The 12,763-nt window shown below is 52.2% G+C and overlaps 1 protein-coding gene across 12 annotated transcripts in view; it reads right to left on the reverse strand.

Annotated features, from left to right (window-relative positions):
- LOC102994886 (RNA-binding protein Musashi homolog 2) overlaps positions 1-12,763 on the reverse strand; it is a 176,821-nt gene that overhangs the window by 62,373 nt on the left and 101,685 nt on the right. For all 12 annotated transcript variants that reach the window (XM_028483447.2, XM_028483444.2, XM_028483445.2 and 9 more), the window contains exon 3: positions 6,626-6,708. In XM_028483447.2, coding sequence (XP_028339248.1) covers positions 6,626-6,708 — 83 coding nt within the window. The remainder of the gene's footprint in view (positions 1-6,625; positions 6,709-12,763) is intronic.

Raw genomic sequence — 12,763 nt, forward strand, 5'->3', positions numbered from 1 at the left:
ACCTCCCCCCCATGCCCCCCACTTTTGGGCTGGCGCCCAACTGAGCTCTCAGGCCTCAGGCTGAGGAGGGGCAGCCGGAGGGAGGGGAAGCATGCTGGGTCACTGGGGCACCCTGCCGGGGTCAGCACCCACCCCAGCCCGGGGCCTCTGCGGACCACCTGACCCAGCACCACAGCCCCGAGTCCAAGAGGCCAACCCAGGACTCTGCTGCTCTCCCGTCCTCCTGCCCCCTCCCACCCAGAAGCCCCCGTTCTGGGGGTTAATCTCCCAACTGTGCCCCAGCTGAAGGTGGCAAGCCTGAGATCCCACCAGGCTTTGACCTTAGAAGTGGGGTTTTTGTAACCTCTCCAAAGGATGATTAAGCGGAAATGTCCGAGTCAGCTTCTCTGGGACCTAGAAAATCCCATCTGCGGGGGCCTCTTCTGCTCTGCTCTGCAGGCTGTGTGCCTTCGCCTCTCCTGCGGGAACCCCCCGCCCCCTGGCCCCCTGGGCCAGAGCATCAAGAGTACCCACACTCACCCCCTCCCGCCCTGGAGACTCAGGTCCCAGACCTGCCCAGGTCTGCACACCTGCGTTTTACTGACGTGTCATCTGTCCAGGACCGCCTTACCTTACGATTACATCTTTGTTCAATATAATGATTCTAAGAATAATGAGAGTGATGATGATGATAATGATAGTAAGAAGACTTATCACTCTGATAGAGTGTGCTACAGTCTGGTAAAACCCTTCACAAGTCCTAGTTCCAGCAGTCTCTATGGTAGGAGACACATTACCTGTCTTACAGAGAGGAGGGCCGAAGCATAGAAGCCAAGTAACTTGCCCAAGGTCACAAGGAGTAGCAATTAGTGGCTGCATTGTGGGGCATGCGGCGGTGAGGGGTTCGTGGCACCACTGTCGGGAAGGCCTCTTGGATTGACAGCACTCCATTCTGAACGTTCCTTCACTCCCCACCTGCTCAGTGCTTGGAGCCCTCTAAGAATGAAGGCGCTGCTACTTTCTGCAGGCTGCTACCCCAAACCCTCGCGTCTATTTGCTGTCCCCGCCCCCCCCCACCCCCGTTCCCCCGCCAACTAGTAAAATGCTGACTCGATAGTAGTGAACCTCGGTGACCACTTGGCTGAGAGCCTTTCCTTGGGCCCATTGAGATGAGCAGACCGCCTGCTCTGAGCTGTATCAGTTTAGGTCAGGAGTTGGAAACTACGGCCCACAGGCCAAATCCAGTAGCCACTTACTTTCGTAAATAAGGTTTTATTTCAACATAGCCATGCCCATCATTTACACACCATTCGTGGCTGCTTTTTGCCCTTTGATGGCAGAGTCGAGTTGTGACAAAGACGTAAAGCCTTTGAGGCTTAATATATTTACTATCTGGCCCTTTATAAAAAAATTGCTGGTGCCTGGCTTAGGCCAAATGGAGGAAACGCAGTTACTAAGGAGGTTTTCAGGAAGGCCTATTCCTTCAAGGCTACCAGATTATACACCCGACGACAGAGCAGGCCAAGACCTCCCAGGGCCAGAAACTGAACCAGCACTTCCTATAAGCTGCCAAAGGCCGTGGCCATCATCCGTCCCATCTTTCGGAGGAGGAAACAGGTACAGACAGGTGGGGTACTTGCTGGGTCACAAGATAACCAGAGGTGGGTCTGGGATTCAGGCTTGGGCAAGTCCTGGGTGTTTCTAAATGACCCGGCAGGTCCCAACTTGGGGACAAGGACATGCGACGTCACTCAAGGATCCAGCCCATCACCCACTGGATGAGCCTCACCCACCTGCGGTCAACACTCCGAGACCCAAATCAGAGGGGAGGCCCCGACACTGAGAGCTTCCTTGGGAGGAGATCTGGTCTCTGAACACACAGGGAGTGTGCAGTGGATGTGCAGCCAAGAGTCCCAGACTGGCCTGACGATCCCGGGTCAGGCCAGCTCAGCTGGCTCCGTGCTCTACGGGCCTTAGGCCCCTCACTCCCGAGTTCTTTCCTTCTGACGCTGGATGGATGATTTATGACCCAACCCCCCACGTTATCTCATTAGCAGTGATCCTCGCCAGTGCATCCAGACTTCAACGTGCATACAAGTCACTGCGGATTTGTCAAAATACAGATTCTGATTCAGTACATCTGGGGTGGGGCCTGACACTCTGCGTCCCTAACAAGCTTGCCAACTGCTTAGCAATTTTCATAAATCGGATCACCTTAAAGGAACAAGGAAAAGGGCTTTTTAAAGGAATTCTATAGTAATCCTTATAAAAAGCAAGTAAAAACTCATCCTTATATTTACCAGTCAAATCAATCCAGATTTTTCAATGATGAGGTTTGTCTAAGGTGGCAGCAGGGTAGAGTGGGAAGGACCCAGGGCTGGAGCCAGAATGACACAGGTTCAGATCCCTGCCCTGCCCTTAGAGCCACGGACTGTGGAAGCCCCTTCACGGCTCTGAGCTCTACCGTCCCCCTCTCTACAATGGGACAATGACCGCGTGCGGGTAAGCTGCTGGCGCGGTGCCTGGTGACCGCCGATGTCCTGCTGTGGATCACCAGTGCCCCTGCCTGGCCCCTTTCTAAATGTACCCCGAGCCCTCACCCGGTGAGGCGGGCGTCGCCTCCGACTCCTTGGAGATGGGGTCTGAGCCAGGCCTCTGAGGGGCCTGGCAGGTCTCTGGCAATTCCCACCTGCCTCCCTGCCGCACCGGGAGGCCCTGGGGGGCTGCGCTGGTGACTGATCAGGCAAGTGTCCCCGCTGCTTCAATCAGGGCCCGCGGCGGGAGGGACGTGTCATTACTGCACCAGCGCCGGCTCGCTGAGTGTCCGGGGAGGAGCCCCCTCCGGACGGTCACCAGGCGGCCCCGCGTGCGCATACGTGTGTTTACTGTTAAGGAGCCATGTTTGCGCTGCGCTCTGACCGTGCCAGGTCGGAGGACGGGGCTGAATCTCATCGGTCAGGCCCTGAGCTCCGGTGGCAGCCTGCTGCCCCCGTGCCCCTTGCTCACCTGCCTCTGGGGGGTGGGGGAGACGCCTGTGGCCGACAGGGACCCCTCAGAAGCTCAGCCCTTCTTCCCAGCCGGGAATCTGGCCCCGAGCGAGCCTGTGTCCTTTGCCCTTCTCTTAGGAGAACTTGGAACCACCCAAGCCACAGCACGGCTGCCTGGGAGGGGGTGGTCAGTGGCCTTGCAAGGCTGTAGGCCAGGGAGATGACCCTTCAGGTCTCTTTCAGCCTGGAGAACAGGGAACAGCCTACTGGGTACAAATGTGAGCTCTGGACCTTAGCTTTCTGGGCTTGAAATCTGCTGCTGCCACTCGCTGGCCATGTGGCTCTGAGCAAGCTGCTTAACTTCTCTCTCTGCCTCACCTTGCTGATCAGTCAAATGGGGAGGATAATTAGTACCTACATCAGATGTGGGTGATAGGCAAATGACACACATAAAGCAGGCACTCAGCAAAGCACGGAGTTAGATCTCAAAAATACTGGCTATTCGTGGGATCTCGTGCGGGAGCACCAGGTGGGGCTCTCTGCCCATCCGCCTGCCACCGCCGCCACGGAGGCGGCCTCCTTAAGGCCAGGCCTCGACGCTGGCAGCGGGTGTGTCAGTCCCTGCCGTCCCGGCTTCCCCGCTCCTCTGCAGCCAGAAGCATCCGTGCCTGCTGCTGGCTGTCCTGGACGTCAGGGAAGGGCCCTCATTTTAACAAATGTCCAGGAGATTCACCAGCCAAATTAGATGGGAAATGGCTTTGGCAATGATAATGTGCCTCACTGTCACGTGGTCCCTCACCCGATCCTTTATGCGTTACACATTTACTGACACAGGGCCTACTGAGTGCCAGGCACACGAGGACTGGGCTAAGAACCAGAAGAGCTGGATTCGAGTCCTATCTCCGTGACTCACCAGTGAGTCCTCTCCTCTCTGTGAATACGAGAAGATGGTAGCTCCAAGGACTCTGTGGGAACGGAGGGTGGGGGGGTGTCCCCGCAGCTCTCTGTTCCTGCCCAATTCACAGAGAGACTGTGGGGCTTCCGGGAGATCTGTCTTTACAGTTTCGAACCACAGTCCAGTTTACACAACACTCCTACGTACATTCTCACAACCGCCCCTGTTTCTGCTTGGCAGTCTCTGAGTTCTCAGTCTTTCCGATCTCTCATTTGAATTCTGTCCATAGCACAGTTGAAACGCATTTCCCTTTTGTTTGGGCCTCAGAAGTAGAAACCAGTATCACAGAATCCAAAGCCATTCGGGGTTCGGGCTTCTCTACCGATGTGCTTCACATTCCACCCTTCGGAGGAGGAGAGCTTGCCGGAGAAGTCCTTTCACCCGTGGTGATGTGGACCATGGCAAGAGCTAACGTTTATCAAGCCTGACCCTGTGCTTTTGCTGTGGTATCTCCTCCAGGCGCCAGCCACCCCATGAGGTGGTCATCACAGGCCCTGTGACCAGCAGTGACCCGCTGCTGCTCTATCCCAGCACCTCTAAGGTCCCCTTTAGGGCTTGTACCTGGTGGGGGTGGGCTGGGCACCTGCAGTGATGCCTCCGTGGGCTTCTGTGTTCCGGACCACTCCACCCGCAACCCATTCCTCTTACCTACTTCCATTCCGGCTTCTTCTCTTAAAGAACAACTACCAGCCCCAGATTCGAAAGAAAACAGAAACCTCACACTTGGCACACGGTTACCTGCACCTGCCATAGTCGGCCTCCACCTGAGTGGAAAAGAAGGTGACAAGTGTGAAAGACTGGGGACAATGGCTGCAAACCTCTGTGGCTTCAGGCCAGCCCACCGGTTACCCTTCTGGGGCTGAAACTCTCACCTTCTGATTGACCCCCACGTCATCTGGGGATTCGCCTCCCCACTTCCAACCTCAAACAATCGTCTGTACAGTTCACCTGGCAGCCAATACCTCAAGGCCTGTGCTCCTTCACTATCTGGGTGGCCCTGGGGCATATCCCCTGGGCCTCTGTTTCCCCACGGGAACAGTGGGGAGAAGAAAGCCCTTTCCCACTTTGTGTCTCAGGCTCGTCGCCAAGCCAGTCAACAGTGAAGGGCCGCACATATGCATTTGTGGCAGCACAGCGAGGCCCCTTGCCAGTCTACACCGGACTTTCCCGATGAACCGTTACGTGAAGTCCTGCCAGGATAGGCATGGAGGCTGCCAGCGCCCTGGGCTGCCCCCTCCACTCCCCGCTGCCCAGGCAGCCCTCAGTGGAGTCCGTCAATAGCTGGCCTGGCTAGGAGAGACAAGGTCTCCGGGCACTGGAAGCAGGTTTCCTTTTTAAGCCTCCTGTCTCTCTAGACCTGGGTTATTCCTACACACTTATCTCCCCTGTACCATTTTAATGCCTGGAGCTGACGCCTCCATACCACAGAACGCAAAGAAATAGTATTTTCATTTCAGATGCAGATGATGGCTAGGAACAATAGGAACAATATTATTTTAGTGCCCTGGGAAAAAATTAGCAAGTCAAATATTGAATCAGGCCTGTAGCACCACAAGCTAAGCAGATTGCTTTGATCTTATCCATGCTAAAAGCTCTATTACTTAATTTAAAGTCAGTGAACACATATCGGACCAATATACAACGCGTATCTGAATGCATGTTTCAGAAGCAAAGGTATGTTTTGACTAAAGGAAGAAAATATCAAAGTTACAGCTGCAAGTGAACACAAATTTGCCCTCCCTCTTCTCTTGGGGCTGGAGGTTCTGCTGGCCAACCAAAATGTTTTGGTTCTCAAGGACCTGCTTATGGCTCCAGAAACACCTGCTGAACTCCCATTTTTTCTGGAACCAACAAGGAAGGGGTTTCTCACCCACCTACTCCATTTGAAGAAGGGAGTTTGAGACTTCAAGCCGGCATGCATGAGCTGCACATGGTATGGCGCCCTCTGGTGGCCATTCCTCTGGGAGGCCTGCTGGCCCCCCTAAACTTCACTGATCCAACCCCCTCCCTGTTGAGGGTGCCCTGCCCGGAAAAGGGACTTTAAAGGGCCAAAAGGAGGCCAAAGCGGCTAATCATGAGGGTAAAACTATCTAGCTGATCGGAAGGGAAGAACGTTAATTACCCAGCAGGGCCCAGAGAGAGAGAGAATCTTATGCATGAAGATGAAACTTCATATATAAGAGAGACCCCCTCAAAAGCCAATCTAAACAGCAAATGCATACCCTAAGCCAGGGGTCAGCAAATTACAACCTGCAGGTCAAATCTGCCCCCCCCCCCGCCCCCACTCCCCCTTTTGTAGAGCCCAAGAGTTAGGAATGATTTTTTACATTTTTAAATGGCAATCAATCAATCAATAAAAATTTGTGACATGTGAAAACTACATGAGATTTCAATTTCAGTGTCCCTAAACAAAGCTTTATCGAAACACAGCCCTGCTTATCCATGTATATATTGTGTGTGGAGGTTTTGTAGCTGGACAGTCAGTTGTATGGCCGGCAAAGCTGAAAATATATCCTATTTGGCCCTTTACAGAAAAAGCTTGTCAACTCCTGCCATTCACAGAGCTGAACTGTTAGTCTGGCCCCTACGTACGCCCACCCTGCTCACCTAGCATGACCATAGGCTGCAGCAGTCTGCAGGACAAGGGGTGTACATGGGGGAAGGGAGGCATCATCACATTTCAGCGCAACCCCTACCAACTTACCATTTTATTATTGATTTCATGGAAATGAATCTCACAGACTTTCTCCACAACGTCTTCATTCTCAAAAGTGACAAAGCCAAACCCTAAAGGAAAAAGGAGGGGAGAAAGACAGAGAGGAGAGGTGAGTTCAGTTCCCTTTGGCCCGCACGTCTTTCTTTGATGTCCTGTGGTGGTGACGGGTTCCTGGGCTGAAGGCAGATGGATTCCTGGGAAGGGCCTCCAGCTTGAGGAAACGATTTCTAATTTGTACAGAGCACCCTTCCAACAGTGAGGAAAAGTTAATGATTTCACCCCCCAGGCGGCAGCCGCATGTGGTTTACATTTGCCCGGAAGCAAACAAGAAATTTACTTGTCTGTTATTTACAAGGGTCAGAGCCTGCGGCTCACGGCAGGACGCAGGCGGGTGGGGGACGACCACGGCGGATCACCGCGGGGCCACACTTGCCCTTTCCGCGATTGAATGGCCAGCCCTTGGGTCGGCCTCCAGACGGAGGCGGTTATTTGTCCTTTTCTTCCTGAATTACTTCCTCTAATACCTCATCAGGACATCCTGAGGCCTGGAAGAAACTATTAAAAGTTTCAGGCCTCTGTTCTGCGTAGGCATCCTTTTTCTACTGCTGCTTCAAAAGCGCTGCGGATTTGGGGCAGTTTAAGACTGTTTGATGCCTGCTGTCAGCCCGTCAGCTATGCACTGTATTTACTCGGCTGGAGACCGGCTTTGCTAGACAAGCTGCACTGAAGAATTTTGGCAGGCGCCCGCTGCTCAGCATCCTGAGTGCCTCTCGCTACCCTCCTGCCCCCCGCTTTTTTCTCCTCCCGCCCCCCACTGGGTTCCAGCACGCTGCCCCATCTGTGACCCCACTCGGTAAGCACCGCTTTGACACACAGACCCACTCACAGGATGGCACCCTGCCTCGGATGAAACAGGATGAAACGCAGCTGCCCTGAACACATGAAGGAGCACAGACACCCTGAGGGGGAGGCAGCAGATCTGGGTTCCAGTTCTGACTTTGCATCGAACTTATGTGTCATCCTGGGAAGCCCCTTCCCCCCTGAGCCTCAAGGTTTGAGACTGGACTCTGGGTCCCCCCTCAGGTCACAACCCAAATCTCTGCTATGGACTGAATGTTTGTGTTCCCTCCGATTCATATATTGAAATCCTACGCTAACGTGATGGTGTTAGGAGGTGGGCCTCTGGGGGGGACATTTAGGTCATGAGGGTGGAGGCCTCTTGAATGGGATTAGTGCCCTTATACAAGACATGAGAGAGCGTGCTTTCTCTGCCCTCTGCCATAGGAGGATACAGTAAAACAGCCGTTTGTAAACCAGGAAGAAGGCCTTCACCAAAAACCTGACCAGGCTGGCACCCTGATCTTGGACTTCAAGCCTCCAGAAATGTGAGAAATTTCTGTTGTTTGTAAGCCTCCCAGTCTATGGTACTTTGTAACAGCAGCTCCGCCGACCAAGATACTATCTTCTGCAAAGATATGAGCCTGACTGAACACAAGTCTGGGCACACCAACCAGGAACACAAAAATCAGAACGGCTCTTTTTGTATTATGATAATTAGTACTTACTGTCAATGAATACAAATACAGATGCTCCCTTTTTAAGCTTTTGTGTCTATTCTGGGCCCCAGAAATCCCAGGTGGGGAGAGAATCTCTCAAGACCTCTTTTCTCCAACCTCCAACTCTACCACCCCCACCTTCTAAGGAACAGCAGGGAATAGGGAGCTGAGGGCACTGCACACCTATATTACAGCTCCTGCAGGATCTAGAAGATTCCTCGGGAAAGGTATGGAAAAGGCCACTCCCTACTCTCAAACAATTTCCAGTAAAACAGCGCTAGGATGACCACAGAATCGGCAATCACGATCCTTATGATGACATGTAATTTATTACCACACACCAAATACCAGGTTGGTATTCCCAGCCTACACAGCCCATGCCCAGCCCACTACAGACATGTGAGGCTGGAGGTCAGACCCGTCGTGAGGGACACACACAAGCGTTCACTGCACAGGGTCAAAGTTGGCAAGTTTCTCCCAGTTTGGTCATGGACAAGCTGGGTCTTTGGACACAATGATATTGCTTAAAATGAGGCCCAACAGGAAACCTTTCCCTAGGTTTATACACCCCCTCTACACCAGGTCCCTGCAGACAGAGCTACAACGCTGACCTTCTCTTTGGCCCTTGGTCCCGTGTGTTACGTGCAGAATGGGATGAGACCACACCCAGAGGCAAGTCTCTGAATGATTTCTCTTTGGGCTTTGCTGTGTTGGCTCCCCAAGCCCCCCTTCAAAGGGGCCTGAAAACCATCGGTTAAACTCTCACCCAGGCTGAAACCCTTGCAGCACATGGAAGGGGACTGGCATTGTTTTGGTTAATCCCCTTTCTGGCCACCCTTCTAGAGCCCAGATCCTAGTAGAAGGGATTAAGATGCAATGCCTTCAAAAGGTCCTCCCTCAAAAGGGAAGGTGAGGTGGCACAGCACAGGATGCAGGAATCTGCTAGCACTGGCTTCAAGGACAACGGCTGGGCTGGGGCCTCATTCTCTCTGGGTCCCCAGGAGGCAGAGAGCCCCTAACACACAGCAGCTGGTGGCTGAGAATGACAGAATGAGCCATTTCTGCTTCTCTAGGGCCTGAGCATCTTGCTAATCTGTGTCACTGCCTCCCCCTCAAGACTGATTGAGCCCTTCGCTGGGCATAAGCCGGCTCCCACCTGTGCCAGGCATCGTGGAGGACCCTGAGATCAACAAGGCAACACCCCTCTTCTCAAGCAATTCGCTCTCTAAAAGGCACAGGTCAGAGGTTCCCAATCAAGAGGAGCATCTCTCCTGTGCAGACCTCACCCCTCCCTCTCGACCCTCATGTCTAGCCTATGGGTAATTCTGGGTCTCCCTTGTCTCTGAAGTTGCCCCTCTGGCCTGAACTCAGACTGACGCAACATGCAAACCCCTAAACGAGCCAGGATGGGCCAGTTCTTAGGTAAGGAGAGAACTCCACTGCTAATTAGGGTGAGGGCAACGGGTTGAACAGTGGCCCCCAAAAGGTATGTCCATGTCCTCACCCCTGGAACCTATGAATGTGACATTATTGGGGAAAAAAGGTTTTTGCAAACATAATTAAGTTCGGAATCTCAAGAAGAGATCATTGTGGATTTAGGGCGGGCCTGCCACCCAATGGCAGGTGTTCTTAAAAGAGAGAGGAGAGGTAGAAGTGAGACATAGAGGGGAGACATACACGTGAAGACGGAGGCGGAGACTGGAGGGACGCAGCCACAAGCCAAGGAATGCCTGGAGCCCCCAGGAGCTGGAAGAGGAACGGCTGTCCCCTAGAACCTGTAGAGGGAGCATGGCCCTGCTGACAGCTTGATTTCAGACTTCTGGCCTCCAGAACTGTGAGAGAATAAATTTCTGTTGCATCAAGCCACTGAGTTGGTGGTAATTTGTTATGGCAGCCACTGCAAACTAAGACAGCAAGGTTGCAGGTTATGGCAGCCTCCACACAGGTGGGCAGGTCCCACAAGATCGCTCCAGCCAGACCAAGCACGTGCTCTGGATGGAAGGCAGGAGAGTGTGGACGAATGAGGCAAACCCATCTGTGCCACCGGGAAAGGGCATGAGTCAGTGCCAGTCAAGGGCATCCCTCCAGGAGCCGGAGGACAGTGGTTTAATGTCACCCAGCTGCTGAGCACGTACTTGACCTGCAACAGCACCCAGGTAAGTCTCGTTACCTGGAGGCCACGGGTTGAGTTCCCCGCCAAGGAAGCTGCTTTTCTGCTGTAGCCCACTCCTCCCTGGTCCACTGTGCGATAACTATCTGAACTCTAGGCCCAACACCACTCAGGACTCACTGTTGCCCCAATTTCCCATTCCCTGCCACTGCTCAGAGATGGGAAGAGATGTGGCAGAGCCGGCAGACAGGAATTAAAATGCAGACTGTTGCACTGGGAAGGGAGGGGGCAGGACTCGCGGCGGTCACTTCAGATCCTGACTCCCTGCTGGTCCCTTCCCTAATCCCACAGGACTCAAAATTCAAATATCACAAAAATGATTTTTCTGATCAAAGGAGAGAGCCTGGATTTGAAGCCTATGTACCACGGATGCATCACAATTCAGCGATGTCAAGACTCATCTGCAGTATTTTAAAGATCTATATCGTTTCAACAGCCTTGTCTGTTTGGCCCAAATAGAGAAAACAAACTTGATTATGTCTAAAATATTTATTCATTCCATTTGGAGAAAGCAAAGAAGCAATGAAACACTTAACTATCAATAAGTTATTCCTGAACGTATAATCATTTTTATGTCACAGATGCATTATCATTTACAATGAATTAGCTACTCAGTGGCGAACAACCCCCCCAAAATCAATTAAACTGAGGAGTGAAGGGCTGAACAAGGAAGTCAGAAATCTGGGAAGGATGCGGTAGAGGGCGGGAAAAATCCTTTTTTCGGCATCAAAGTCTTTTCCTTTTTCTTTTTTTTTTTTTTTTTTGTGGTACGCGGGCCTCCCTCTGTTGTGGCCTCTCCCGTTGCGGAGCACAGGCTCCGGCGCGCAGGCTCAGCGGCCGTGGCTCACGGGCCCAGCCGCTCTGCGGCATGTGGGATCTTCCCAGACCGGGGCGCGAACCCGGTTCCCCTGCATCGGCAGGCGGACGCACAACCACTGCACCACCAGGGAAGCCCCTCTTTTTCATTTTTGAAATTAATTTTTTATTGGGTAAAATATACGTAACATAAAATTTACCACTTTAACCATTTTTAAGTGTACAGGTCAGTGGTATGAAGTACATTCATGATGTTGTGCAACCACTGCCACTATCCATCTCCAGAACTTTTCACCATCCCAGACTCGAACTCTGTACCCTGTAAGCAATAACTCTCCCTTCCTCCCTCTCTCAGCCCCCAGTAACTATTCTACTTTCCGTCTCCAGGAATTCGCCTATTCTAGGTACTTAGTGTACTTGGACTCATACAGTCTTTGTCCTTTTGTGTCTGGTTTATTTCACCATGCATAATGTTTTCAAGGCATCAGGCTTTTGAACAATCTGCCGAATGTACAGATCCTACATGAGGCTCAGGGAGGTTGAGTATTCCTGAGAAGGAGCGGGAAGGACTGATTATTTCCCTCTCATTTTTTTTCCAAAAGAGAGCCTCGCAGAGAATCAGAAATGGAGTCTCATGAAAGCCCATCAAGCAGAAGCATAGCAGACAGGTGGAAGAAACACACAATTATCCTCGCTCAAAAGCAAGGACCAGGTAATGAGCTGTGTGCCTTACTCCTAAGGCACACACTCCCTTCACCTCTCTGGGCTTCACAGAAGCAGGCAGAACCGGGTGGGGTGCATGGGGGGGGTCCTGCTCTTGTCCCCACCAAGGCAAGGACTTTGATGCACAGTGTCTACGGGGGCTCCAGCTCCACGTGGGCCCTTTGGGGGTGCCCCTGTGAACACCCCTGCCCGGTGTCTCATCTCCCTTGGTCCTAAGGAGGTGCCCCCCCGCCCCCGGAGCCAGAAAACACCTCCCTAGGCATTTAAAGTCACGAACCGCCATCCAGTACGGAGAGGAGCCCTAGGGGCTGAAAATGGGGGCGGGGGAGGGGGAGTGTCAAAGGGCCAAAACTTGGGGGACAACAGGCTAGAAACCCTCTCAACTTGTCATCAGCAAAATGTCACCTGCCTGGCCTCTCACAAAGTCCCCACCTGAACTGCAACCGCGCTTCTGAGGGGCCCCAGGAGTCAACAAAACTGGGACAAAGAAGGTGGTGGGAAGGTTAACCCCAAACAAAAAGGGATTTAAAAACGGATATAAATAGGGTAGCGGTTGACAGAGAGCATTTAAAAATTCTACAGCATTCTCCTGAATGAAGCTATTATTTGAAACTAACAAGTAAGCTCTACTTAAGAGATAAGCATTTAACAGTCAAACCTTTTTTCCCTCTTTTATTCAAATGAACTAAACTGAATATTCATCTGAACAATACAAAGCTATGAAAAACCACACACACACAGAAGAGAACAGAAGACTGAAAACAAGATACCTCAAAATTAAAATGACCTGCTCCAAAGGCAGTCACTGAGGAACATCCAACAGTTAACTTCCAGAGAATTCTTTTTTTTTTTTTTTTTTTT

This window comes from Physeter macrocephalus, unplaced genomic scaffold (genome assembly GCF_002837175.3).
Source record: "Physeter macrocephalus isolate SW-GA unplaced genomic scaffold, ASM283717v5 random_31, whole genome shotgun sequence".
NCBI lineage: Eukaryota > Metazoa > Chordata > Mammalia > Artiodactyla > Physeteridae > Physeter > Physeter macrocephalus.